The sequence below is a fragment of the Colletotrichum spaethianum genome, assembly GCF_022836535.1.
Source record: "Colletotrichum spaethianum MAFF 239500 DNA, contig48, whole genome shotgun sequence".
NCBI classification, from domain to species: domain Eukaryota; kingdom Fungi; phylum Ascomycota; class Sordariomycetes; order Glomerellales; family Glomerellaceae; genus Colletotrichum; species Colletotrichum spaethianum.
In genome coordinates this window covers 128209-156048 of record NW_026054818.1, presented here as the reverse complement: position 1 = coordinate 156048, position 27840 = coordinate 128209, and the positions used below count along the sequence as shown (strand labels likewise).

General features: G+C 56.5%; 8 protein-coding genes across 8 annotated transcripts; 2 read left to right on the top strand and 6 right to left on the bottom strand.

The window, feature by feature from the left end:
* Nucleotides 1-20: 20 nt before the first annotated feature.
* On the bottom strand, nucleotides 21-1767 carry ColSpa_11588 (oligosaccharide translocation protein RFT1; the record flags this gene model as incomplete). Its single annotated transcript, XM_049277800.1, has 2 exons — nucleotides 21-87; nucleotides 164-1767. The coding sequence occupies 2 exons, from the start codon at nucleotides 1765-1767 to the stop codon at nucleotides 21-23; spliced, it is 1671 nt and encodes a 556-aa protein (XP_049133757.1).
* Nucleotides 1768-4317: 2550 nt separating this feature from the next.
* ColSpa_11587 (uncharacterized protein) lies at nucleotides 4318-6921 on the top strand (the record flags this gene model as incomplete). Its single annotated transcript, XM_049277799.1, has 2 exons — nucleotides 4318-4626; nucleotides 4885-6921. The coding sequence occupies 2 exons, from the start codon at nucleotides 4318-4320 to the stop codon at nucleotides 6919-6921; spliced, it is 2346 nt and encodes a 781-aa protein (XP_049133756.1).
* Nucleotides 6922-7863: 942 nt separating this feature from the next.
* ColSpa_11586 (beta,beta-carotene 15,15'-dioxygenase) lies at nucleotides 7864-9707 on the bottom strand (the record flags this gene model as incomplete). The annotated part of the gene is made up of 2 exons (XM_049277798.1): nucleotides 7864-9513; nucleotides 9579-9707. 2 exons carry the CDS (start codon nucleotides 9705-9707, stop codon nucleotides 7864-7866), a joined length of 1779 nt encoding a protein of 592 aa, XP_049133755.1.
* A 3645-nt stretch (nucleotides 9708-13352) lies between these two features.
* Nucleotides 13353-14789, bottom strand: ColSpa_11585 (uncharacterized protein; the record flags this gene model as incomplete). The annotated part of the gene is made up of 1 exon (XM_049277797.1): nucleotides 13353-14789. One exon carries the CDS (start codon nucleotides 14787-14789, stop codon nucleotides 13353-13355), a length of 1437 nt encoding a protein of 478 aa, XP_049133754.1.
* Nucleotides 14790-15650: 861 nt separating this feature from the next.
* Nucleotides 15651-15953, bottom strand: ColSpa_11584 (uncharacterized protein; the record flags this gene model as incomplete). Its single annotated transcript, XM_049277796.1, has 1 exon — nucleotides 15651-15953. One exon carries the CDS (start codon nucleotides 15951-15953, stop codon nucleotides 15651-15653), a length of 303 nt encoding a protein of 100 aa, XP_049133753.1.
* Nucleotides 15954-17284: 1331 nt separating this feature from the next.
* Nucleotides 17285-19063, bottom strand: ColSpa_11583 (major facilitator-type transporter ecdD; the record flags this gene model as incomplete). The annotated part of the gene is made up of 4 exons (XM_049277795.1): nucleotides 17285-17611; nucleotides 17675-18528; nucleotides 18587-18875; nucleotides 18938-19063. The coding sequence occupies 4 exons, from the start codon at nucleotides 19061-19063 to the stop codon at nucleotides 17285-17287; spliced, it is 1596 nt and encodes a 531-aa protein (XP_049133752.1).
* A 1797-nt stretch (nucleotides 19064-20860) lies between these two features.
* On the bottom strand, nucleotides 20861-21055 carry ColSpa_11582 (uncharacterized protein; the record flags this gene model as incomplete). Its single annotated transcript, XM_049277794.1, has 1 exon — nucleotides 20861-21055. One exon carries the CDS (start codon nucleotides 21053-21055, stop codon nucleotides 20861-20863), a length of 195 nt encoding a protein of 64 aa, XP_049133751.1.
* A 4719-nt stretch (nucleotides 21056-25774) lies between these two features.
* ColSpa_11581 (putative endo-beta-1,4-glucanase D) lies at nucleotides 25775-26721 on the top strand (the record flags this gene model as incomplete). The annotated part of the gene is made up of 6 exons (XM_049277793.1): nucleotides 25775-25925; nucleotides 25980-26115; nucleotides 26164-26279; nucleotides 26337-26560; nucleotides 26612-26659; nucleotides 26710-26721. 6 exons carry the CDS (start codon nucleotides 25775-25777, stop codon nucleotides 26719-26721), a joined length of 687 nt encoding a protein of 228 aa, XP_049133750.1.
* Between the last annotated feature and the right edge of the window lie 1119 nt (nucleotides 26722-27840).

Here is a 27840-nt window from a genome sequence, read left to right as displayed (position 1 = left end):
TGCCCTATCTAAAAGTGCGCCTACGCAGTCTTTGGCCTGCGGGCCGAGTTGTAACATTGCAGGAGGAATATGCGTTCGGCGAAGAGTCTGGACAATGTTAGACGGGGATACATGAGACGCGCGCGCGGGGGGGGTTTATCTAAGAAAGAATTGGGAGACTTACATCAAAAGGACGACGGGCACAGCGGCGAGGCCGATGGCGATGAGGTCCTTGAAGGAGGTGGACGAGGCGCGCGAGGCGACGCCGGTCACCCGCCGGATGAGGTGCGGTGCCGATAGACAGACGATAGAAGTGACGGCGTTAGGCTGCAATGTGAAAAGTTCAAACGGCGTTTCCAGACCGCCAAAGTACGACTTGACGAACGTGAGACTCCAGACGATGCGGCAGAGCATGTTGATGCAGTTGGCGAAGACAAGGCCCGAGGCGCCGAGGTCCATGACGCGCATGAAGAGGAAGGCGGCCGAGCCAAAGGCGACGGAGAAGGCGCCCATCCAGGCCGATTGGCGGTGCACCTGCGCCTCGGAGGCGACGGACGCAACAAAGGCCTCGGCCACGCCGTTCATGGCGAGCAGCGGGATGTAGTAGCAGTACACCGCGAGGACCTCGCCGGCGCCCTCGTTTGCCCAGCGTTTGCCGGCGACGAGGGACAGGAGCGGCGGCGCGGCGACGGGGCCGATGCTCACGATGATGGACGAAAGCAGCAAGTAGAACTTGAGCAGCGTGTGGAGGTGTTGGCTGGCCTTGGCCGCGGTCTCCTTGGAGGGCTTGGTCTCGGTGTCCTGGGATGAGAGGAGGCGGCTGAAGTAGCTGCGGCTGCTCTCCTCGATGGGCTGCAGGACGAGGCGGGCGAGGAGACCGCCGTAATTGCTGGCCAGCGCGTATACGCCCTGCGACTTTGGCGTAGACAGGATGGAGACCAAAAAGGTGTCGCCCTGGGTGAGGACGTGCTTGACGAGGCTCTGGGCCATCATGCTGGACGCCAGGCTGACGGTGGGCCGGTAAAAGTAGGAGGCGACGTAATCCTGGCCAGACCCAAGGCTTTTGGGGAGGATGGAGAATCCGTCCGCACGGGCGAGGCGGGTCCCGGACCAGAGGTAGATGAGCAGCAGACTGGCGCCGTATGAGAGTTGGCCAACGGCGAAAGGGAGGACGCCAAACTCGACGCCGGCTCTCGACGCCCAGAACGCTGTGCCGAAGGTGACTATGCACCGCAGGAAAGTGGCAATCGACTCGGCGGATGCGCGGGTGCCGAACTGCAGGCGGGTCTGCATGAGCACGAAGCAGGGTTCCGACAACAGCTCCAGTACGGCGGCGACGGCGTACAAGCGGAGAGCGAGGAGGAAATTGGGCGTCTTGACGGTCGACTCGTCGGCGGATGAGAGGTAGAGCCACCCCAGGCCGACGGTGACGAAGCAGCCCAGCAAGACGGCGAGATACCCGAGGTTGACGACGGCCTGGCTCTCGCGGCCGACGCGGGCCTTTGAGTCGTCCTCTTTCTTGCCGGAGCCGGGGCGGGTTTCCTGGCGCTGGACAGCGACGCGCAGACTCTCGCGGGCGAAGAAGAGCACGGAGAGGTAGTAGACCTCCAATTGGGTCGAGACGCCGAGGAGCTGGGCGGTCAAGAAGCGGAGCAGAAGCTGGTTGGCGATGAAGGTGACGGCGCGGGAGCCGATCTGGAGGATGATGAGAAGGGATGCACCGCGGACGACGGTCTTGCTGGCGTCTGCCGGCGCGGACGCGGACGCGGGCCTCTCGGACGACGACATTGTGCCCCCCGTTAATGGTCTAGGTCGTTTGCCGCCAGTGTATGCGCAGTGTCGAGGTAGGAGCCTTGGCCGGCGCTGCGTTGCGGAAGTCGAGGTTGAGGCGACCGTGTTTACGAGAGCAGCGGTTTTGATGGAGCTGACGTCTGTCGTGAGCCGAACGTGGGTGTGCCGGGCCGGGCGACCCACAGCGGTATGGTGCAGCGGGTCGGCCCACTGAAGCGCGCCGCCGGCCTGGGAGCTCACCGAGAGTACCGTACACCAGATTGAAGCAGATTGTCACTGACAATAATCTCACCCACTGGTTGACTTCTTTCTGGAGCTGTACGATTGTGTTCTGTGTTTTAACATTGCTTTTTACTTATTTCTGATGTAATTCTGCAGTCAAACATCATGATGCGGTGGCTTGATGAGTGATGAGATGAGTATGAGTTTGCGCTGTGCGAGGCATAGCATTTGACAGGTCCAGCTTCGTCAGCGATGCATGAGGTGCCCAGCGCTAATCTCTGTGTTTCTTCCAGAGAGCCGAGAGTTTTTCTTATTTTCGCTTGTTGTGAAAACGCGTCTCGCGTCGACGTTTACGTCTCGACTCAGGAATTAGGTCGTTCGCAGGGTCATCCCAATCTAGGTGAATGTGATCGGCTCCTCGACATGGGCAATCCATATAACCTAGTTCACGGTCCCTGCGACTGATAAGACCGCGAACGACAGCTAACGAAAAAAAGGTGCATGTCAGTCAGATGCGCATCGAGGTTGAATACAGGACGTGAATCGCTCGACAAGTTCGTAGATGGAGGCGGACATGATGAGGTGGCTGGTGGAGCCATGGTGAGTTGGCCTCCAAGACGCGGCCGCTCCTGGTGACTCCCATCACAAGACAGACATAGCTCACCCCGCCAGTTCTGTTTCCAACCGGCTGTCGTCATCGTAGCAGGGGCAGCACAATTCAGAGACATTTATTCGCTGCGAGGGACGATCCAGTGTGTATGTGTTGAAGGATGTGAGTTGGTCGCTGAGGTGTACAGAGTAATAGTACTGTACTAGGTATGCCCACTTAAGGGATAGGTAGGTACGTACCTGACTCGCCCTCCAAAGGCAGGCAAGCAGGGCTGGCACAAATTTAGGCAGGTGGGGTCGTTCCTGGAGGCGTTCCTGGATTGGCGGGTACGCAGTGGGGTCGCTTCCTGGATTGGAACCGCAGATTGGGCCTGTTTGGGCTGGATGCGCCTGTACCTGTTTGGCTTGGTCCGATGCGAACCCTTCGTTCCTTCCCATGCTGTGTGTTCATCGGGAAATGTGCCTGCTTTGTCCCAGATGTCCCTCGGAGAAAAAAGTACATGGATAGCACAATGCCTTGTGCAAATTGCTCGCGGAAACATCCATCGCACCCGGTACCGGTACCGATACCAATGGGACGTCTCTATCTTTGTCCGTTCACTTCCTCTACTTCCTTGCTGGTCTTCGCCTTTTTGGGCGCTGTGTCACCAGCACTACTGCCACTACCACTAAGGTAGCATGCGTCCACGACATCCCCCGGCGGCCATGTGCATGTTTTGCTTGCCGCTTGCTTCCTCACCCTCGCCTCGTCCTCTCCCCTCCCGCTTTCCGGCGTTTCTTTGTCTCGCTTTTTTTCTGAGTCTCTTTGATGTCCTAGCGGTTCCTCACCATCCCATCGGTGTCGCATCGCATCCTACCTATCGAAGCCTCCATCTCAACTACCGCGCCGCTCGTCCTCGTTCCAAGACCCATCATCCCTACGTCGTCATCTCATCTCTCCCTTTTTTGGGGGGAATCTCTTCCTAGCTATCTGCCCGCCCAATCGACCTAAGAACCTATCTGCGTCCTGTACTCCGACGGATGCAGCCCTCCCACGGACGACTCTCCACCTACAACAGCACAGCGGCATCCCCGTCCCAATCTTTTCTGCCGTCATCTTGCTCTTTTTTTCGATTTTTTCCTTCTTCCTGCAGCAATATTTTATATGAGCCCAATTTCGGCTCGGACCACATGCTCTCAAAAGAAACTGCAGTCGACCCCCGCCGACCTAGGTTGTTCCCTGTCGTCCTCCACTGCTGCAGAGCGTCAACGGCCGATCTCGTCCAGTAACAAGGCACCAAAGACACGCCAACCCCCGTCCAAGTCGCGCTTGGGCAGTGGACGCCCATCGCGATAAACAACACAACCCGGGCTATACTCCTCAGTCCCTGTTCTAATCCCCCTCCTCTGTGCAGTGCAGGTCTGCTGCTGGTGCTGGTGGCCTCCAATCGCGTCAGAGGCGGCAATACATATCGATACACAACAACACAACAACACAACACCACCCACTGTTGCAGTCACAACTTTTCTCGACATAAACCCGACCCTCCACGGCTCGCACAAATCCCTCTTTTTTGCCAGTCCCACGATCTCGTCTCTTTAGTGAACGGAAAACCTCGTCTCCCCCGCTCTGCGCAAGCCCGCCGGCGCTACATAACCCGATCCCCAAAGTCCGTGCTTGTGCCTCTGGGCCCTCAGCATGCTGCCCACAGTAGCGTCTCCTCTGCCGCAATAACGATGGCAGAACTCGGTACCAGTCCAGGTCCCGATCCAATTCTAGATCCAGACCCGAGCACCACCGCAGATACCGACACCGACACCGCCACCGCTGATTCCGACCACAACAACATTCCTAACGCCGATGACGCCCGACTTCCTGACGCCGATGCAATGGCCGACTTCGTCCAAACTCCCGCTGCCCGCCCGAATGAGGGGTCCAGGATGCGATGCTGCTGCGGACGCACAGATTGTGTCTATTTGAAGCACAGCTGCACCGTCCTCGAAACGGTCGAAAAGGACGTCCATACCGCTGCCAAGCTGGGCAAGGTGCGTCCTCGTTCTGCTTTTTCTTAGCCTCCCCTCGATCCCGGGAACATTCCAGTTGCGCCGCTCCAGAAGCCCGTCTCAATCTCTCGAGACATTCCAGCTCCTCATTTCCCGTCATTAACCTCAAGATGGGGAGTCCTAGCACCGTTCCAGCCCGCAAACTTTGCTTTTCTGCCCAATGCTAAAAACCTCCCGCAATGCACCCTCCTTTCTCGTGCCGCACATGTCGACATGACCTTGCTGACTCCCTCCCTCCAGGCTCTTCTTGCTCGTCATGAGGCATACATGGCTGATGCCGAACGAGACCGCATGTCATTGACGACCCGCATAGAGCAGCTGGAAAACGAAAAGGTGGAACTGCAGGCCGAGAACGCGAGAACGGTCGAGGAGAACCGTTCCTTGCTGGACCAGCTCGAAATGCTCAACAGCACGGTCCAGGACTCCGACATCCGCATCCAGACCCTCGAGGCCACCTTGCTGTCGTCCCACCAGGCAGTGCGTCGCCTCGAGGGTGCGGCCGCCCGCGCTGCAGAGATGGAACGGCATATTGCACTCCTCGAACAGGAGCAGCTGCGTCTGCAGAACACTCTCATCACCACCGAGTCCGAAGCCCGCTCCGCAATGCAGCGGTGGAGGAAGGCCGAGAGGGGCATCTCCGACCTTCAGGAGCAACTCGAGCGCATGGAAAAGGAGGCCAAGGAGGAGCGAGAACGCCATGTCGAGGTCCTCGGTCGCATGGAGCGCCAGCGCGAGATGGAGAAGGAGCTCAACACTGCCGCCGGACGCCTCAAGGGAGCTGCCGCGGCCAAGTCTCTTACCGCCGGGAAACCCGCCAGCAGCGTCGTGTCCCACTTCGTTCGGGATCTCCTGCAGGACAATGCAAACCTGCAACTTGGCATGGCCGAGCTTCGGGAAATGCTTATCAACTCAAACGACGAGATTCAGGCCATGCGGGACCAGTTGATGTGTCACCAGCCCATCGGCGACGAGGACCCAAGGACCACAGCAACATTACGTGCGGAGATCGGGCCAGAGCTCGGCGAGTTGACGCAAAACATTTCTCAGGAACTTCACATTCACCACCACTACCATGTTGCGGAAAAGACCAAGCCCAAAAAGAAACGCCACAGCTTCAACCCAGGCGTATTTTCACCTGCTAGCATTTCGCGATCCTCCACGCCGCCGGCCGTATGGCGACCCGGTCCTTCGCCGATAACACCGCTGGCTTCCCACTCTCACAAGGGCTCGACGTCGACGCTCTCGATGCCGCCGTCTAACCGATGGTCCGTCTTTTCGGATCAGCCTTCCGAGTTTGCCCCTTCGTCTGTCCCCAGCTCGCCGCAGTCGAACCCCCGCCTTTCCATGTTCGACAGGCCGATGCTCGAGACCGATTTGCCCATGTCGCCGACGACGAGCTTGGACCCCTCGTCGCCTACCTGGAAGCTCTCCCACAGCAAACGCCCGTCGGAGGCATCGATCCGAAGCTTCACCATACCCTCCAAGCTCATTAGTGTGGCTTCACCGGCACCACCGGCCGCGCCCAGCTTGCATGTGTCCCAGCACATTTCGTCCACAATCGAGGAAGAAAGGGAAGAGAATGGCCCTGAAGAAGTACCGGGTCTTATTACGCCCAACGATGATCACACAGAGACGGAGCCGGAGACGGAAACCGAAACAGAGGTTTCCTTCTCCAAAGACGAGGAACTACCCCGCAGACGTTTACACCGCGCCGTTTCTCACGAATCGATCATGTCCTTGTCAGGAGGATTGGACATCCACACGCTCAAGGTGCGGCCAAGTCAACTGACGCTTCGCCCGCTGGGTGGAGCCGATGCCGTATTTACCGGCGTCACAGCACGGTCTACGATATCACGGGGAAGCGACAAGCGTAGCGACGCTTTGCTGCGCGATAGTCTCGCCGGCCGACCGATGTCGAGAATGGTGTCGACGCCCATTCGAAGTGGATCCCCAGCAAGCACACATTCCCAGCATTCTCAAAACTCGGGCGGCCTGGGCAGGTGGGTCAGCTGGCGGCCATGGACCGGAGGCTCAGCGGCTTCGGCATCCCGGGCGACAACGCCGACAGCGGCACCGCCGACGCCGACGCCGGCCAAGCGCAGCGGAAAGGAGAAGGAGAAGGACAAAGACCTCCTCAGAGCGCCGGGCATCAACCAGCCTGGCGCCATTCCCGGCTTCCAAGAATACCTGGCGGCCCACCAGCGCCGCGGTCCTCCGAGCAAGGTGTTGCCTGATGCTGTTGATGTCGATGCGCTGCGAGAAGTCCTCGAAGAGTGATTGTGAGATGGAGGGCCATGTTTACACGAATCGACACGAAAGTGTCCTACTGCATTGCAAAGGGAGCAGGGGCGCTTGGATTCTCCTTTGTTTTTGGTTTTTCTTTTGTTTTATTTTTTGGGGCAAACAAACACGTGCGGCGTTGATACAATTTGAGCATTAGTTTGAGGATGGGAGCTGGAGATACCCTTACTGCTTTACGCCGCGCTTGCATTCGCTTTTCATCGTTGGACATGTTTCATTTGTCATACAGACCGGCCGCCTGTTGTGTCGAGGACGAAGCGGAGACAATGCGTCGCAGATTGTTGACGCCACGGCCATTTACTTACAGCTAAAATCAGCCCTACAGAATGAGGCATTCTCTTAAATATAATTTCTAGTTATCCTCTACCTTAACGAGCACTGTGTCTCGGCTGTTGATAGGTCGGCGATGCCTTCAGTGAGCCACTGGAAAGCCTGAGTGGCCTTTTTCTGTGTGATCCATGGCGGTGATGAACACCTCGCAGAACAGAGCATCTGCAGGTGTCCCTGAACAGCATCGTAGCACATCACGAACGAGTCTAGATTCACACGCGGGAAAAGGGGTCTGATTCATTGCGGCTCAAACGACTGAGCTCAGACGCCTGGTTCTAAGATAGAAGTAAAAAGACAGCGTTGTCTGTCCGAAGCCAGACAACAGGAAGGAAGCCCCGATTCTCGTGGTCGGAAGGGGGAAACGCCCCCCTTCGGGAAAACATGAACCCACCACCCTAGTCTAAAACTCCATGACGGAAATCATTATTCTACGTGACGTCGGTCCAACCTCTGCAATGCCAAATTCGTCCTCAACGCCGAAAAAGGGGGTTCGAGATTCGTTCATCATAAGTGTCGTGGCGAAAGAGATGGAAAGGGGAAGGTGTGGTTGGGGGTGAGAAAGCCAAGGGCCAAAGGGTCGCAAGGGCATCACTCGGCGCCGGGGTTGGAAGGGGCGTGGATGCCGTGGAAGCCGATGCCGACGGCAAAGTCGCACTCGGCGCGGCCCAGCTCCGTCATGGTCCTGGCGTCGAGGCAGAGCAGGTAGCTGCGCTCGGCGGTGCCGTCGAGCACGACGCTGAGGATGACGCCGTCGTCCTCGGCCACGGGCGAGCCGTCGGGCGCCGAGGGGCGCGGCACGAAGATGGGCTCGCCGGGGGTGTGGGCCTGCGGGCACTCCCACAGGAGGGCCTCGCGGGTGTCGGCGTCCGTCTTGACAATGGTGTCGAAGAGGGTGCTGAGGCCGCGGTCCGAGAGGCTGTAGACGTAGCGGTGGCGCCGGGTGAGGTAGGCCGGGTTGATGGTGGGCAGCTCGCCGGCGTGCGGGGCGGGGATGGAGACGACGAGCTCGGGTTCTGGCGTCGTCGTTGCCGTTGCCGCCGACGCGCCGCCGGTGGGCGCGCGGGAAGGGTCCGGCAGGCGGAACTTGTACCGCTGCAGGCTCGCATAGCCGTTCTTGAAGCGCTCGTCGTCGGTCCAGAACTTCTTGGCGGCGTCGTTGCGGTCGAGGAGGACGTCGTAGTAGAGGTTGTAGAGGACGTTGAGGTTCTGGTAGCCCGAGATCTCGCACACGACGTCGAGCCCGGACCCGTCGGCGGATGGTTCCTCGAACGCGTTGGTGGTGTGGAAGAAGAAGCCGGCGGGGGTCTCGAAAGACGCGACGACGCCCTTGCCGTGGCGGCGGTTGATGAAGTACCACTGGCACCGGTTTTGGGCGTCAAAGGGGACGATGGCGTCGAGGATGTTGCGCTCCCAGGGCACCGACATGCCCCTGTAGCCGAGGTGCGACGAGGGGATGCAGAGGACGACAAAGTTCTTTGTGAGGAAGAAGCTGTGGATGTAGGCCGGCTTGGCGTCGGGGCCCGAGATGGTCGCCAGGATGTCCGTCTTGCCCGTCGACGCGCTCGTGCGGAAGACGCGGTAGGTGGACGCCATGGCGAAGGCGAGGTTGAAGTTGTACATGTCGCCCGTCTCGGGGTCACGTTGGGCGTGCGCGCAGGACAGGGGGCCCGACAGGTCCGGGTGCAGCCTGTCCTGCTTGGCGATGCCGACGGGCTCAAGGGTGTCGGGGTCGATTTCCAACAGCGGGTTCGAGTCGGTCGAGAGCCACACACTCCGGATGCCGTTCCGGTGGCCCGGTCCCGCGGGGCCCTGGTTCTTGTTGTCTAAACCGGGAACATTGGCGTTGACGGCGACGCAGATGTTGGGACCCGTTCCCTTTGCAAAGACGCCCATGAACTTGCCGAGGAGGCCGACGCAGGGGTCGGCTTTTTGGCCAAAGGTGTAGCGGTTCTGGTGGCCCGCGGCCTTGATGGACTCAACTAGCTCGTCGCACTGGCGCCTTGAGGAATAGAGCACGCGTGTCCGGCCGTTGGACGAGGCTTCAGGGGCGACAATGTCGAACTTGTGCGTGTGAGCGAAACCGTCGAACCAGTGCGAGACGTAGTACGTCCCCTTGGGGGTGTCTTCAATCTTGCAGCTGCCGGGGCCTGTGCGGTAGAGAGCGCCGGCGGCCCAGGCGGGAATGTCGCCCTGGACGGTCAGTTCAATGGGGCCGCGTTCCTCGGTCAGGCCGTCAAACTGTTCTTGTCAGTATGATGTCGCGGGGGCAGATCATAGGATCATGGGATGGTGACAAGACCTACGCCTGCTTCGTTGGGCCACTCGTCATACGACGCTCTCAGTCTGTTCTCCTCAAACTTCTTCAGGTCTGCTGACTCATCCTGGCCTGTCCGCCGCACCGTCCTTGCGGGCATCTTGGTGTCGGTGGCCATGGTGACTGATGTTGCGGAAGGAGTGGTGATGGTTGTGGTAGACATGTTTCCGTATATCAAGGCAGGTTCAACGTGTGTCCCTATCCTTTTCCCTCTGACTGACTGCGGCTGAAGCTGAGTGATTTACTCTAAATATCTACGCTGGACCTTGTCAGTAAGCAGTTGTGAAGAGGTGGACACTGCAGTAGTGTATGATGAGACAGATGCGGAATGGAGGGCCGCTCTCTTACAGAGTAACGGGAAAGAATGAGATCAGACAGACGTGCGAAAGAGGGGATGAAGTGGGAATAGACGCCACATGAAGCAATGGGTACCTACGCGTTGAGCCGGAAGCAGCTAGGAGATGGGTATAAGTATTCGGTGAGTGTCGGTGTGGCAAGGTGAGGGTCGGTGAAGTCCAACGGCGGCTCGCAGCAACAGTGATGAGGTTGCACCCGAGTGACAATCCTTCAACGAAAAAGAAACCTTGGTATCCGGCAGTGTCTAATAACCCAAACCCATGTCAGAATGGACCGAACAGGTTGCGTACTTCATTGAGTTTTTCTCACGAGGTGCAGGAGGGGAGTTGGGAAAGAGGGAAGAGGAAGACCATGTTTAAGTAGGATGTACATGAGTGTGAGTGCAACAGGTCCGCTTACATGAAGACGGGTACAAGCGCCAGCATCCAACAAACGGACCGGCTTGGGTGCACCGTGCCGCGTGGGAATGTGCGTCTGAGAGCTGCCAGGCAGACGCTAAGTGGTGCGAATGCGACAAGCTCTCGTTGCAGCAGACGAATGAGTATCTGCCGAGAGGGCAAGACTTACGGTCAAAGTCGATTACGGGCGTAGGAGCGGGTGTTTGGCCTCGCGTTGACGTGGGCCGCCGCGACGGAGAGAGAGAGACTGGTGAACGAGGACCCGAAGGAGTGGCGAGGGGAGGGGGGCGCAAGACCCATGCAAGAGATTGATCGCGCCAAGAGGGGAGAATGCAGAGGGGGAAGAAAAAAATCTTAGATCCGATCACCAAAAGAAAAAACAACGAGGTTGCGGTTGGATGGGAAAGCCGCTAGGGAAACGACTATCTCGCACCGTTTCGGAGGCGCTACGGGACGGTACGGCCGTAGCAGACGGCCGACGATGCCAAAGCCCGCAGTACCAAGCAACGATTAATGCGGGTCTATTGCCGAATCAGGACAGCTCCAGGCCCTTCAGGTCGAAGCAAACGTGCAAGTGGCAGGCTGCAGGCCGTGATAGAGAGGAGGTGCCGCCGGGTGATTCGGCGGGGTGGTGTTGTTGGTGTGGTATGCGAGGATGTGTGGTGTGGCACAAGCGACTGTGTATGAATGAATTGGGAGCGGTTTGCAGAGGTGGTGTTGTTGTTGTGATGGTTCGTTTCGTGATGCACATTGTGTCGGAATGAGCGGGATAACGCCTTAAATGGATGAGCTGGCCATGTCATCATTGATTCATGGAGCGAGCGGCCGCGGTTCGATACGGCGTGTTTACAAGGCCGAGGGGTCCCGCTACGGCTGCCATGGCGTCGTCATCGAATCGCATTGTCCGGAGTGGAAATCAAACATCAGGCCGGACGGAAAATGTGTTGGGTCGGTGCATCCAAACAACGTTTAGGTCCTCTTGTTTTCCCCTCCCCTCTCTCCCTCTGCATCTATTAGGTGTTGCAGAATCTCATCTCGACGCACCCCAGTCGGCCAGGACGAATGGCATTCCTTTTGCACCCCCCGGCCAAGGTGCCGTCCAAGAAAAAGCTTCCGCCAGCTCGAGACGTCAAGTTTCATTTGCATAGGTATTGTGTGGGTATCGGTAGGCGGGTCCTGGAGGTTGATTCTTAGTGTAGAATGGATGGCCGCCCGATGCAACGTGGGCCATGCGAGTGCGATTGCTCGCTCGCATTCGTCTAACGTCAGATGAGATGGATGCAACGATGGCATCGATTGTCCTTTGTGGACAATGATCCATGTCTTTTCCGTTCCTCTTTGCATTCTCGCCGACGTCGCGCAACATACACACATACACACAAGACGCCATGACGAAAAGGGATCTCATGATTTTTGCGCCATGGCGGCGGACGATTGGCCGCGATAAGAGTTGCCAAGAGCTCTGCTGTGTGTCAAGCAGCAAGGGAGAAGAAGAGACGAGAAGAGCAGAGCAGAGCAGAACAGTCGTCGACGGGGGGAGAGGAGCAAGTTTTGCTTCGTTTCGTTCCGCTTCGCCATGGTCCGTCAGCCAGCGAGGCCACGAGACAAGAAAAGGAAGGGGGAAAAAGAAATGAAAGCTGAACCTCTCAGCTGGGATTGCTTGACTTGCGCGCGTGGTGCATTGCAGATGGGCGCCAATGGCCTGGTTCGGTCTGTTTGATCGGAGCTGCAATGGAAGACGGGGTGGAAGACGGAACAGATTCCAACGAACGACGCATCGCCATGGCGTGCCCTTAAGCGAGAAGGAATCCATCCGGCCGGGACCACTGTTCCCACCTCCGTTTTCTCCCTGGCCCACGCACGCTAACGTAAGCGAGCCATTCACGTGGGCCCCGCAAGCCATCCACAGATGGTACGTACTCTTTGATTCTCCTCCTCTACATCTAAGTAGTTTGCCTACGGTACAGTACTTCCTCCACCGGACATTCCACCTTGACACGGTCTTCATCACCCGCCCTACCAAGTAACCACGTCTTCTGGTCGGCCTTGTGGAATGACACTTTGACGGTGTGGCTTCCCGTGGCGCCTCTTGGTATCGAACGCCACTCATTTCAGGTCCTGCAGCAGCGTCTCCCCGACCCGACGACGGCCCCACACCCGCTCTCCGGCTCAACCTCGCAACTCCGTCAACGGCGCACCACCACCGCCCTATAACCGCCCCGTCCCCCTTTAGCTACGGCTAGCAATGTCTTATCGTACGTTCTGTGAATTCCGCACTCGGGGGGTGGGGGCTTCAAGTCTTTTCTTCCGCATGGACACGAGACACGCCATGGCACATGGCGCCCTCGTTGCACCCCGGTCAGCCATGAACGGACGTCTATCCCGAACGGCTGACCACTTCACGACAATCTTGATAGGTTGTGGTTCGCGAGAAACTGTTCCATGTCCTTGTGTCCACTGGTTGCACATACCATCTCCTCGCTTACCTCGTCTCGTAGACGAGAGGCTTTGCGATATCGACCCTGAAAACAAACGTCGGGAGGAAACCACGCCAATGCACAGTGGTAACACAATCCCAGCCCCTAGCTACCGGCCCAGTCCAAGACGGGAATCCCTTGTCGACAGCCTCACCTAGACAACGAGAGGTGCTGTACTCTTCAGTACTCTTGGGTTGCTTCTGGCTAGTCGGCCTTTCGTAGATGTCATGCACATGTTTCCCATCGTTCACCTCGGTAAATGAACATGTCAAAGGACGTTGCCTCCCACAAGTCCGAGACAGAAAGTTTTATGGCATTGTCAGTAACTAAGCGGTTCAATGATTCCGAACACACTTCGAAATCATGACGAGGATGAACGACAGGTTTCTCGTGGGGCTGAATTTGAAGGTTTACGGGTTGAGATCCCCAAACACCATTTCTTCCTGCTCGACTCCCACCACTCCTGGCTTCGAACCTGTCATTCTCGTTCCAAACCCCAAATTGCAACAACATTCGCAAATGTCCTGCAAACTACAAGTCACCCGGAGGATCGCCCCTGATCGAATATCCCGTGCTAGCTTCCACCAGCTGATACTCTTGAGACGAGATTTGCCTGCCGCAGCCAGGGCATTCACACTCCATGGCCGCCGTGCTCGTGTCCGTGATCCACTTGAACAGGCAGCGCCGCCCAAAGACACACCGGCAGCCCCTCATCTGCCACGCCGGCTCCCCCTGGTCAGGCATGTCGACGCCCGGGTGCGAGTGCTCCGTCATGTTGGCGGGCGACGCGTAATACCCCTCTTTGCAGATGGAGCAGCTGGCCCGGCCTTGCGAGTCCCTCAGGTCCCTCTCGGCTTTGACGGGCCGCGTCACGGCATCGAACAAGGTCCGCCGCGCCTTGTACTTCATCACGTGTGCGTTCCACTCCACGCGCTTGTCAAAGTAGTACTTTTGAGCGAGCTGGACGAGGCCCACGAACGGCTTGTTGGGCACCGAGGCCTGGTCGGTTGCGTTGGCAATCCGAGCAAGCTTTTCCAGGGCCGCAATGTTGGACGGGGTGCGCCACGCCGGCACCTGGATGATGTGGGCTAGCCACGACACGGCGAGACTGAAGCGGCTGTTGGAAATGCCAGTGTCGTACAACAACACCTCGCCCATGAACTGGACGAGGCTGGCGCGTCTCGACACGTGGGTCGTCTCCAGGGTATGCGCAGCGGTCCATCCGCTGCCCGAACCGGCCGCCTCGGCGTTCTCCAGTACCAGCCTGTCTGCCGTCTTTGAGGCGTCTTCCAAGCTCTTCTGGAGTATCCTGCGCCGCCGCCCAATGGCCCTTTCCGAGAAGAAGGGCTGCCGGGAGATGCCGTCCGTGAAGCAGAGGTTCTGCTCGCGGCACAGGGCCGAGAGGGCAATGTAACGGTTAGTGAAGACATTTTGCATCGTGCGGCTCTGCACGCGCGCGTCGTTCTCAAACTTTTCCGCCGCAACGTCTGTCAGGCGACGGCGGGCCGCCGTGGTTGGATTGTAAAAGTAGGCCAGCGGCCCGTTGGCCTCGCACCGGCACTCCCCGACGCGGTGGTCGTTCTCCTTGCACCGGCGCTCCATGAAGAAGGCGCTGAACCACGATTCGGCCATCCCCGTCGCGGAGACGTCGTCCGTGTTCCACTGGCCCCGGATCCACAGGAGAACCGAGTTGCAGTATTCGGACAGGTAGCCGTGGACCCAGGCCTCGTCTTGCAGCTCGTTGCGGGTCCACTCGTCGCTGACGGGAGTGTTCCGCGGCACGGCGGGGGACTCGCCCGAGCAGCCCGGGCACATGAAGTCGTACCGGCTGAGGCGCTTCTCCCATTGCTGCTCCGGGCACGGGAAGACGTTGGAGCAGAGGACGTTGGCCTTGACGCGGTGTTTCCTGGGCGGGTCCTGGCTGAACTCGGAGGGGCACTCGTAGAACTGGACGTGCTTGATGCACATGGCTGCGTTCCGGGCGGAAAAGGTATTCGACGATGGTCCGGTGTGAGGTTCGGTTTGCAGTTTGAAGCCCGCTTGCAAACGCGTGGATGTTGAGCCAACGTAGAAAGACCACCGTTATCTTGGGCGGCAAAACATGTTTATGTATGCGCGCAACGGAATATCCGTTGTTGACTTGTCTCAGTTGGCAACAAAGACGACTCCAGGGGGTGATTTTGTTTTCCAAGCTCTTCTTTCCGGTATCCCAAATAGAGCATTTTTGTATAAAAAGTAGCTTGAGTTGGTAGTGACAGGATTTCCAGAGCCATGGCGGGAATAATGGGGTTCTTGGTCAGATTGTCGACCAACAATAGGCCTCTTGTGCTCCATGTCAATGGTTTGTCGTCCGAAACCGGCAGATACGCCAGGATAGAAACAAAGAGTTCGAGCCCTGCAGTTGAGAAAACGGAGTGTCGTCCAGGCATTTGGAGCAACCTTAAGCTGTAAGGAACGGTCTTGTCAAAAAAGGTCAACGGGGGCAAGCAGACCATAACCTGGGCATGTAACCAAAGCTGTCTCGATAAACAAGTCGCACACAGCAACAATCGCGAGGCTCGCATGAGGTCACAAGGCATCATAAGGTTGTCCAATCTCTAGTTTGGCCAAGCCCAACGACACATGAATTCAAGTCTGAAAAGAAGAAACAACTAGCAACAAATGGCAGACAGGCAAGCATAGCTCACTCTTACTCAGATCCCCCTTAACAATTGTCTCGTCTCACTTTCGTTACTCAGTCGCTTGTATTCTTCAATCCTCCAACACCGGTAGATGACAGATCAACCTCATCTTCTGTTCTCCCTCAACAAACTCTATCCCCGAGCCGCCTCAGACCCGGGTGTGGTCTTCCTTGATCTGATCAACAGTATCCCACGACTCAACTGAAGCCCTCGAACTCGTTACCCCTTGCCCGTCATGTTGCCTGCTTGCCGGCGGGGCGCTCTTCGCGGTCTTGCGGCTACTGGTGTACATCGGAGGCAGAGGGTATTTGGACGTCGACGCAGAGACGACGGGGTAGGCTTGAGGTATCGTAAAGAAGGATTTGATCGCGCCCGAGGTTGAAGGAGAAGAGTCGGTCTTCTCCTTGGTCGGGCGGTTGTAGATGTTTGGCATGGGGTAACGAGAGGCCATTGTGAAGGGGTAGCTCGACGTTTGGAACGTTGGAGGTGTGGTGATCAATGCGCTATGTCTGGGATATTGTATAGTTCTTGATAGGCTACAACGTGGTTCAAGATGTATTATAGGATAAGTTGGTAGTCTAGGCGAAGAGCGGCTCTTGGATCCAAATGAGAGGAAAAGCCGTCTTATATACTCGTCCCAGCTCAACACATTACACAACTACAACCGACACCGCAAACGCCCGTCCATCAAGCTCTTGCAACAACCCACTTGACTCATCGTCAAACTCTGATCAACACTGCAGGGTGCCCATCATGCATCCTGCTGACCTTCACCACCACGTCCCGGAACCCTTCCGGCAGCCTTGTCAACCCACTCCCGCGGAAGATACTTTCCTTGTGCGAAGTAAAGGGGAGTTGCAGTCACGATAAGACCCGAGGGAATGCACCATACAAAATGCCCCCAGTCGGTGTCCGGCAAGCCTTGGGCGGAACGGATGCCCACCACACCCGGCCATCTTCAACCAGCCAATGGGGTCGGCAGAAGTCGTACCCGACGATAAGCCGACGATTCGCCCATTCGACCTTCTCCAACCCAGGGCAGCATGCGATGACGCCACAGACTTTCGGTGAGAGACAGAAGAAGGAAAGTGATTTGTAAGATGAAGATAACACTGCCTCAAGGGCTTCCTGTCGCGCCCCCAGTTGGTAGGCCAGCGTGACCTATTTAGCAAGGCAACTCGCAGCGGATGTTGGGGCCGGCGGGAACCCAAAATAAGCAAACGGGGAAGGCGGAAGATGGGGCCGGAAGTGGGATAACCTTGTCTGATCGTCGGATGGCGACTCGAGGGGATCCAAATGCCGTGCCGGAGAGCCAGTCGGGGCAGCGGGGATAGTGCCCGCGCCAGGGCGCACACTACATTCCGTCGAGGCCGGAAGAAAGGGGTCTTCGTCGTGTGTTGATCCGTGCAAGATGCTTAAATCCGACCTAAAGCCTATTTGCAAAGTCCATGAGATAAGGCGGCTTGCTGCTGCTCGGAGTGATGACTCTTTGGCCGAGGTGGTAGCTTGGCGTGATGGCCTCTCATAACACGGAGCCATCATTCTGCGGACCGTTAATCCGCCCGTCTGACACTTACGAAGATGCCAACCCGACATTTCGAACCTGGTGGGATGCTTCAACTCTTGTATTTCGCGATCAAAGGTAACGTTTAAGTAAATTGGTGGTATCTCAAGAATATATAAAAACGGGCCTCCTTCTTTCGCCCATCGATATGTATGTGTAAAAACTCTTGGCAACTTCCTCATTATCCCCGCCTGTAGCTATACAAGAAAGCAGGGTATCTAGGCAGTGACGGTCTTCTCGTGGTGAGTGGTGTCGCCATCGCTGTGCGGCACGACCTTGTCGACCTCGGCGGCCTGGCGCTCGCGGAAGGTCGTGGCAGGCCTCCAGTTGACCGACTTGCTGGCGATGCTGACCTCGGCGTACAGCTCCTCGACCTCCTCGAGGGTCAGGCCCTTGGTCTCGTAGATGAAGAAGTACACAAAGGCGATGCAGAGGAAGCAGCACGCGAACCAGATGAAGAAGATCTTGGATTGCAGGTTGGCGTAGCCGTCGCCGTAGTTGACCAGGTAGGGGGTGGCGTAGGCGATGGCCCAGTTGAGAAGCCACTAGGGGAGGGAGTGTCAGTACGCAGCCCATCTGTCTTGGGGTTTGAGAAAACTGTAACTTACGTTGGTGGCGGTCGACAGAGACAGCGACTTGGCACGCGTCTTGAGCCCAAAGATCTCACCGTTGACAACCCACGCGAGGGGGCCCCAGGTGGACGCGAAGAAGAAGATGTAGATGCAGACAAAAGCGATGGCGGCCTTCTGGGCAGGCAGGTTGTGGACAATGACGTTACCGGCGGAATCCTGCCCGGTGGTCAAGGTTCCCAGCATGGCTACAAGGAACTGCGAGACGCACATGCCAATGGCACCCCACAGGAGCAGAGGGCGGCGACCCCAGCGGTCGACGGCGTACATGCCCGGGATGGTCGAGACGACGTTGATGGAGGACGTGATCATGCCGATGACGAAGGCGTTGGAGAAGCCCGAGTTCTTGAAGTACTGGGTTCCATAATAGAAGATGAAGTTGATTCCAGTGAGCTGTTGCAGTGCCTGCAGAGCCATACCAGTAAACTGACGCTTGAGAACGGGGGGCCTGAAGCAGTCGAGATAGCTGGCTTGGCCGATGCTCGTCTCAAAGTCGTGGTTGGCCTTGATCTCGGCAATCTCCTCGGCGACGTACGGGTCGCTCTCGGGCAGGCGACGGAGCTTCGCCAGGGCCTTGGTGGCGGCGTCAACGCGGCCGCGTTTGATGAGGAAGCGGGGGGTCTCGGGCAGGATAAGCATGCCGGTGAAGAGGATGATGGACCAGGCGAACTGGACGGCGATGGGAATGCGGTAGGAGCCGGTGTCCTGGCGGTCGTGAGTGGCGTTGTTGACAATGGAGGCCAGAAGCAGACCGATGGTGATGGCCCACTGGTAGGCACCAACAATGGCACCACGGATCCATTTGGGGGCAGTCTCGGATTGGTAGAGAGGGACTGGATGAGGTCAGTTTTGGCGTTCTTACGACTGAGGGATTGTGGAAAGAGGACTCACCCAATGCAGAGATCAAGCCGACGCCGAAGCCGGCGAAAAAGCGGCCGGCCAGGAAGATGGGGATATCAGTCGCAATGGTCTGGAGAACAACACCGAGGTTGAAGACCCAGCAAGAAGCAGCAAGGCCCCAACGACGTCCGATGGAGTCGGCCAGGAGAGGGGACGCCAGGGCGCCGAAGAAGGTGCCGGCAGAGAGGATAGAGACGATGGCGGACTGCTGGGAGGGGGAGACGTCGGGGTTTCCAGCCGTGTTTATGTAGCCGGTGCTAAAGAGGCGTTGCCAATAGGACTGATCATGATGATGATTAGCTCGAGGTTTCTGGCGAGGCGCGGGCAGAGTTGTGGACTTACCATCTCAAGGATGCCATTGATGGTGCCGGTATCATATCCGAACAGCAGACCTCCGAATGCGACGAAGAAGCCAATTGCAATGGCCGGCCAGGTCTTGCCCGGCACGCCAGCGGGCTTGATACCCATGATGACGGCGGTGTAGTGGTTTGGTTTTCGAGGTATTGACAGGTTTGGGGACGAAGTTGATGTTGAGTCGGTCGAGAGACTACAGGCTGCTCGGACTATCGTCTAGAGTGTTGGGCACCGGGAGGCTTGAGCACGAGGACGACGAAAAGAAGGGTTCGGGGAGCAGATGGGGGGAACGACGAGCATATAAACTTCTCCCCCAGAGTGTGTGGTACGACGTGGAGCTCCCACGGAAGCTTCTCAGAGGCGCGGGGAAGAGGTGACACGGCACGACCACATCTCACCTTGGTCTTGCCATGGTATGCAGGCCATGGCGAGACAAGGGCAACCAGGACTCTGGCAAGGGGGGTTCATTGGCCTCAAGTTCAGACAAATGATGTGGGGAGCCGTCCAACATGCCACGGTAGGGCCGGTGGGCGATCACGAGGTGTTGGGGAAGAAGGCAGGAGGAAGTAAGAAAAGAAGAGATCATATGGGGTGAACAGGCCATCGAACCAAATACAAGGCTAGTCATGCATGCGAGGGGCGAGCAATGGGGTACCAGATACTTGAATGAGTTGTGACGATCCTCGAACAAGTTGGAAAAGGGCATGAAAAAAAAACCCATACACGGTGGATATGCGACACATTTGCGGCTTGGTATAGAGTCGCAACCAACGGGTCCCATGGGGGCGCCACAACTCCGACAACGAGCCCCGGCAGGGGGGACGCCTGCGCTAGCAGCGAGGGTGTGAAGGATGAGGGGATTCTGGGGTAGCTCTGGCCTGATAGTACACGTCGTTTCACAAGAGTGAGACCGAGTACGTAAAGACGGGCGCGCCGGCGGCGAGTGTCTCGTCCCCCGTCTATAGACACAATCGAGGCATGTTGAAGCAACTCGAGGTTGTTATCGACCTAGGTAAGGAGGCGAAGGTGTCGTGTGGATGGATGTGAAATGATGCAGGCCAGTTGTCGAGGCGGCACGACAGCGGCACATGAACCCAGCAGGGGCCACTGTGGGAGAAGCAACTTTGTGTTGATTAACATGACTAACGATAGCCTCATGCTTGTTTCCACTCGGTGTATAGCAGAGACGCCAGCTTTGGGTCCTCGTGTGTGTTCAAAGCCCGGAGGCGGACAAAAAGAAAGGTTTTTCTGGGGCGCGTCGATTCTGTCAGGTTCCCCGTCCGCAATTCCAATCCCCACGACTCGTTTCCCCAGCTGTTTGGCAAGGTTTTCTGGAGAATGGGGTAGAAGATGGAGAGCAGGGACGGGGGAGGTTGGAAAATGAGACGGCGGTACAACGGTACCATCGTACACTAGCGTACACTCACTACCTTGGGCGGCACTCGTCGCTTACGCAGTAGATAGATACTTTGGCGAGCCGTTGCCAGGAAAAAGTCGCCCATCGGTGTAGGCAATGGTGGGTATTGTTGCTTGGTCTCGACGTTGTCGGGCGATGAGTGAACCAACTTTCTGATGGAGAGAGCGAGCGAAGAAAAGCCCGGTTTCCTGACGATTTGACGGAGGGAAAAAAAGGTTGGAGAAAAGAGGGGCGCCATCCGGTGAACAAGCAACAGCCAAGCCTAGCCAGTGACTACTAGGTGGAAGGAAGCTGCAGCCAAGACCCCACCATCGCGACTGCCGTTTGCCCAGCCCAAGACTCTTGCCCAAAGCTTGACACGCCAATCCCTTTCTTGGCCAAGGTAGGTAGGTACGTGTGGGTACTCTCAGTCGTGCTTTCTTCACCTTCACTCCACACTCACCCCACACTCACTCACTTCACTTCACTCTACGCTCAGTCCTCACACTTGATTTTCACAACTTCACCCTCACCTTTTCCTCACGCTCCATCTCATCTCCCTCGTGACCGTCGGCGAACCCTGCCCACTCGTTCCAAGACACCTGACACGCAAGATGGCATCCATCGTGCATCTTCATATTAATGGTCCCAATGAGCTGGAACCATGCAAACCGCCGCGTGGCCTCGGTTCGGTGGATTCTCTCCAGCATTGCTCCAGCATCTCCAATACCTGCCTGCCTGCGTAGGTATTATGGTATTATTGTTACTGTCAGCAGCGTGTTCCGGTACCTAGTCTGTCGAGGACCCCGGGCCATGATCGACTCGAAACTCCCTTTCGGCCCGTTTCTTGCTTGCTACCCCATCCGCACGCACGCATTGCATCTATAGAACCTCCGCGGCCCCCGCAATGTTGCTGTACTCGCCCCTGTCATTGGCTGCTTTGGCACTCTTCATTTCACACGCTGTTTCTCTCGCTGGATTTATCACGAGTTTTTTTTAGTAGTTTTTTTTCTTTCTCTCATCGTGAGCGCCACAATTGCATAATATCGCATCTGGCATGGGGAGACGTTCGTGCGTGTTCTCGCTCAAATCTCGTCGCGGCTGCAAATCTCCATGCAGTGAGAGAGAGAACGAGAGAGACGTATAGCTGATCGAAATCGTCTTTCACGCTGGCCGTGGTCGTGGTCATGAGCCGACTCGACTGGCCAACCAGTAAGCGTCGACCATCCATTGGATCGTCGACTCGACTCCCACACAACGTCAGCGGCTTGGATCAATGCTCATGGCCGATTCTGTGATTCGGCGCCCTCACACCCACCTCGAGTCTCGCCGTCCCCGTTGCGCTCCAGCCAGTCCCTTCCACCGCTGCCGTCCCTACGCCCGGCTTAGTCGCCGTCCCCGGCGGCGCCACCAACAGTGCTTCTTCAGACCTCGTGCCCTCTGCAAAACCAAGTTGGCACCCCCGGCTCTGGACCCGGTCCTGACTCTCATCCCGGCCCACGCTCCCCAGTCGGTCCCAAAAGCTTAGCTCGTCGACTTTCTTGGCCAACTACCTTCTCCTCTAGCATGAGTTGCCCATTTTGCCCTCTTTCTGCAATCGCTCGCATTGCCGCTGGCTTGCTCGGCCCTTCTTCGTGCGTTTCCCCAGGCTCCAGCTACTAGGCCTACATACATGCAGGCATCATACAATCCTTTGTCCCACCGACAAACTCCATTTGAGCCGCCATCAGTTGTCAGAACCATACGAGTTTCCGCCCGGATGGTTCTAGCCTGCACACACCCTCATCCATGACCAACTCTGTTGACTGTATTGAGATTCGCCTCATCGCAGTAATGTCGGCTCAACAAAAACGGCGCAAGCTCGCCATGCTCGACATTCTGGACGCGTCGCCGACCTAAACTGTCACATTTGTGTCGCCACCGCTGTTGGCACCATCACGGCATGCTGCCGCATCTCAACGACCTCGGTGCGGGCGCCGTCGTGCGCACATAATCCACATCCTCCCAGTAGTCCCACCAAAGGCCCGATATCTCCAGAAACGCGGGGTCGTCTTCCCCAGAGCCCTCCTTGCGATGTTTCGCGTATCGGCCATGCTTGCTTTACTTTGAGACTGGATGCTGGCGGCTTCGGTAGGGGTGGGAAGACCCAGAGGCCGCCGGTGAGCGCCGACACTTGAACTCTCGCCGTTTCTCCTCAACTCAGAGCTTCTGCTGCTTAAGGCAACTACCAAGCTCAACCTGCCCGTCGTCATGCTGGTCCGAATGCGCCTCCAGCAAAGTGCCGGAATCCAATCTTGCTCCTATCTTCAATGCGCCTTAACAGACATGACTACAGATCACGGGCAACGGAATCATTGCTAGGGTTTCAATCGATTCCGCACGGCTACCGGCACGCCGACGCAGCCTCGAAAGATTGTTGGCCTCGGCATTGTTCACATATCAAATATTCGGGAAGCCTGGAACGACCAAGCAGGTCTGGACCTCTACTGTTGGGAATTAAGCTGCAAAGAACGCATGGGGCGGCGAGGACCAGGCCCGTAGCATTCTCCGGGGACCTCCACAACCTTGTCGTCGTCAACGGTTTGATGCCTGTCGGTCAAGTGACGAACACGCGCATGATGGTTGAATTCCTTTGCGGTTGCCACAAGATGATGCGATAGGAAGATTCAACAGACAGTCCCTTAGTCATTGTGCCCTTCCGTTATATTCAGCCAAACGACGCAGAGCAATCGACGACGCTAGGCCGCCGCGAACCTTCTTACGCTTGATGCCCATGGTCCTTGATAAGTTACCCGACGTCTCACGCAAGGTTCAAGTCTATGGAGATCGGCCCTTTTGCATAAGGCTTCGCAGAATGCATAACCAGGATACCGGGATCTTGGGACGGCTCAGGTTGAGAAGGAGGATCTGCATATCTCGTCTTCGATTCGATGCAAAGAACTGCCTTTCCAGCTTGGTGATGGAACCAAGACTCTAGTGTCGAATCACCTGCTATGCCCAACTTATGCCATACAAACGGTTGTTGATCAACACTGAGGCCGCGGGCTTGACCCATCAGTGATGAAAGTTCCGTACGCGCCACGATTACTTGCCATGTTGCGGATCACCATCATCTTCGCTACTCTCAGACAGCAACTATAACGCATCGAGGTGCCAAACTTGCTCATGAGCCGTAATCGGGAATTTAGGGATGAAGGTGTCACGATCCACCTTCAGTCACCCCTTAGTTACGTCACATGTGATGGATGGTTCTTTGTCTTCTCTAATGTTTTGGAATGTTGCTATCACCCCTTCAAGCCAATAGTACGTCTTTGGATTAGCAGGAAGTATTCCAATCCAACTCGGAATTCGACAAGGCGCCCCAAGGAAATATTTTATAGCATCATATCGCCAGTCTGGTCGACCCGACCGCAAAGAGCCGCCCCCACGGGCTCACTGAAAACAGTCGGGCCGATAGCTTTGGACACTGGGACATGGGTACCGAGATGGAGCACCTAGGCGAACGTTAACCCATGCGGGACATTAACGATGGGATGAGATCGATCATACCTCCCCGGATTACATCTCTGTTCCACGCACCCCGCGTATCCAAGAGGCGGGGGTATGGCGATGTATCACAACAGGCATCTTAACTAAGCCCTGACTGAGCCATCAGCACATATCCATCAAAATCAGGTTAAATAGTGTCATGTCAATCCTTTCTCAGTCTAAATTTTGCGCTGTATGGAATAGTGTTGACTGTCGCGCATATCCCGATCCCGCAAATCATAACCTCTATGGAATGGTGGTTATGGAAAAGGAAGCTAATGCCCCGCAAGCCCCGGTGTCAGGTGCGGTGACCGTACCCGCTTTTCGGTCCGGAACGGTCAATGGCCCCACTTGGACGCCGGTGCTCGGATCCGGCATTACGGCTCTTGACGAGAAACCTTGAGCGTCCATCGAAAAGGAAAAAAATGATTCCAACCAGCTTCCTAATTGAGATGACCTTACTATTCGCCAAGTCCGGCTTACGGGAAGGACCCCTGCTATCGCTGTCGCGGAACCTCGAGCCTCGATGAGGTTCTGCCCGGATATGTCCCTCCTTCTCGTAGCTGAGAGCCGCCCGCAGCTGCTTGGAAGTTTCAAGCGCGCACTTGCTGCCAAGACGTTTCTTTCTGGCAGATTCCGCAACTCTGTCGATCCCTTGGCGGATAGGACAATACTCCACTCCAAGTTCGGAGGCTCTGGCTCCGTAGACCTCCGTCTTACTTCCCCGCCGTTTGCGCGACGTTGACGCCTTCTTGCGAATATCTTTTGAATGAAGATATTTTTTTAGAGACAGTAAACAGACTTGAATAAATTTCGGCTTGTTCGATTTCAAGCAGGTGTATCTTCAATCAGTATGTATCGACAAGCTGCAACAATTGGTGCCTTATTCCGAACGGTTCGGAGTTGTGCGGTTGCCAAGGCGTCACCGACTACCCATCATCTTCCTTCATCTGTTTCGGACCTTACAAGCTGCTCTATAATAAATGATTCGTTCACCTACCCGCTGAACTGCCGTTTTAATCGATAGGGGCGGGAGCACGTCAAGTGATGCGACGGCTAAATCGCAATCCCCGACAAGCTTAATTTAAGTAGATTGAAAGTCCGGGGTGCATTTATCCCCGGAAAATAGAATGCCCATCTCCCATGTTCGACTTCTGCCGGCAGCTGCATCGGCTACGACCGACGTGGAGCACCGCAGGATAGACGTCCCTGGCGCTTGACTGTGTTTGTCCTTCACATAGTCTTGGTATCCCCCTTTCGTTGTGTACGTGATGAGTGATGAGTCTTACTTTGCTTCGCTGTAGCCAAGCGCTTTGAAATACCAAGCCGAGTTCTACTCTTGCCCACTTGGGGCTTCATCCGCTTTTTCACCGGATTCGATATTTGAACAAAGCACGTGTATAAGCAACTCTCTAAAGGGAAACGGAGAGACATACCCTCCAAAGCTTGGCTCCTTTGGCCCGTATATCTGTGACATCAAATCCCGTGCCGCTCAACTGCCCCTCGGTATTGGTCAGCTATATTGCAACCGCGAAACCACATCATCTGGTACCGTCTCCGACTTGCCGGCAGGACAGTCATGCGGTCGCTTGCTTACGGCCAACGCCGCGGCACCTCTTCGCAGTGCCCGAGGTGGTCCCGCCGCAAAAGGCCGGCTGTGGTGCCATGGATCGTCGTACCATCCAATCACTGACGCCCTCCTATGGTTGTATTAGGGAGGTAGGACCTCCGGGCCGTTTAATTTACAATTTGCGGAAGGTCGAGTAGCATGTCGTCATGCCCCTGAGTGTTGGTGTCCAAGGTCTTAAAGGTCAAAAGACAGCCTTCGTCCTTCTCCCTAATCCCATCACTTCGACCTGAGATACCATCCCAATCACAGATTCCTTCAGGTAACCGCCATCATGAAGTTCCTCGCCCTCGCAGCTGCCCTGTCGGTGGCCGTCACCGAAGTGTCCAGTCACTACATCTTCCAGCAACTGTCCATCGGCTCCACCAAGTATGGCGTCTACGAGAATATCCGAAAGAACACCAACTACAACTCTCCGGTGACGGGTCAGCACACCTTCGTTGCCTGAGCACGATGAGAAAGTCGCTGACGGGCTTTAGATCTCGCCTCAAACGACCTGCGATGCAACGTGGGTGGCGGCAGCGGTGCCCAGACTACGGTAGTCAACGTCAAGCCTGGTGACTCATTCACCTTCACCCTCGACACTGCCGTCTACCACCAGGGACCCATCTCTCTGTCAGTGAACAGCCGCCTCTTTCGACGCCCTCGCTAACATCCATCCAGTTTCCTCTCCAAGGCCCCCTCTCACGTACAGGACTACGATGGCTCCGGGAAATGGGCCAAGTTCAAGGACTTTGGCCCAACCTTCTCCAACGGCCAGGCAACGTGGCCCATGAGAAGTAAGAACTAGGCACAGCCAACCCTCTAATCGGACTTGTGCTGACCAACACGCCCAGTTACCTACGAGCACAAGATTCCCTCGTGCCTCCCCAACGGCGAGTACCTGCTGCGCATCCAGAACCTGGGCATCCACAACCCGTGGCCCGCCGGTGTCCCCCAGTTCTACATCTCGTGCGCCCAGATCAACGTGACGGGCAGCTCGGCCCCGGCCAGCTCGTTCGCGCCGACGCTTAGCATACCCGGTGCTTTCAAGAACACCGACTCCGGATACACTGCCAACGTACGAATATTTCCTGAAAAAAGGTGGGAGCACGACGCTGACAGTTTTCAGATTTACAATCCCAGCTTCACTTCGTACGAGGTTCCGGGAGGCAAGGAGGTAAGTATTTCGGATTACGCCAGACACGTTCATAAACTGACCATATTCAGTGGCTATGCTAGTTCTGCGACGCTTCCGTTCGTGGGAGGAATATAGTATGCTTGGGGGGGATCGTCTTCTAATGGAGATGTCGCCTTTTGTGAATCACCGGGAAGCTTGTGCTAGATACTCCGTAGTCGATCCAAACAAACAAACTTTCGATTAGCGTCGATAATGAGTCCATCCCGCTAGCTTATGTGTTTAGGATGAATTTAAAGCCACGGCACAGCTTGGTCTCGGACACACGCGACGACCGCCGTTGCTGATATATTTCAGGGGTGCGGGCTAGATTAAGCATTTAAACCACGTTGGCGTTTCAGCGTTTCAAGAACCCGACACTGATTAATCATGACAAAATTAACCAACCTTTAGAGCCGCGTCTTGCGGTTCAGGGATCATCCCGTGCTGTGCTCCGTGACGGGCCTTCCTAAGGTGTTTTGCGTACGGGTTCTCGGAACAACAGCCAGAGCTCGTGAAGTTCAACCCGCCAGCATGTCCGAGTGATGATGTCTGCGTTTCCTTTGATTACCTTTCTATACGATGGCAGATGTGGAGGATGCAGAAACGGGTTTACCGCAGGCAGCACCGAGATGTGACACAACCGGCCCACGCGGCATCCTTAATCACCGCATTCCAGATCACGCCGTCAACCGGCGATCATCAAATCTCTCGGCACAGGCTTAGGGATGAACTCGCCACCAATACCAAGAGTTCGGGAGCCAAAGATTCGTGTCTTGGCATCTTGTCGGCCCTCGCCCCGGGGGATCGAGACCATGCAAAGGGCACCCAATGAAACATCCACTCTATCTTGCGGTTCGAGGGGAAGGGATGCCGGCCTGCTCGTGACACGGGAAAATGCACCGGCTATATTCAGCCGAGCCACATCGAGACGTCTCGGTAATCTAACTTCAACGCCCTTCTGTTTCCATTAGGCAAGTGCCGGGACGGAGCTGCGGACGCTGTGCCCGCTTTTGCCCAATGTGGCTCAGGGGCTTGCGTCCGTCCGGTATGCTGGACATGGCAGGCTCGCAATGGTTGTGGTATAAGTGGACGACGATCGCTGTTGAAAACTCCCCCAGCTTCGCCAATGACGGCGTTGTGAACCTCTGCAGCTCTACCAGCCCGCAACCTCTGCCAGCATC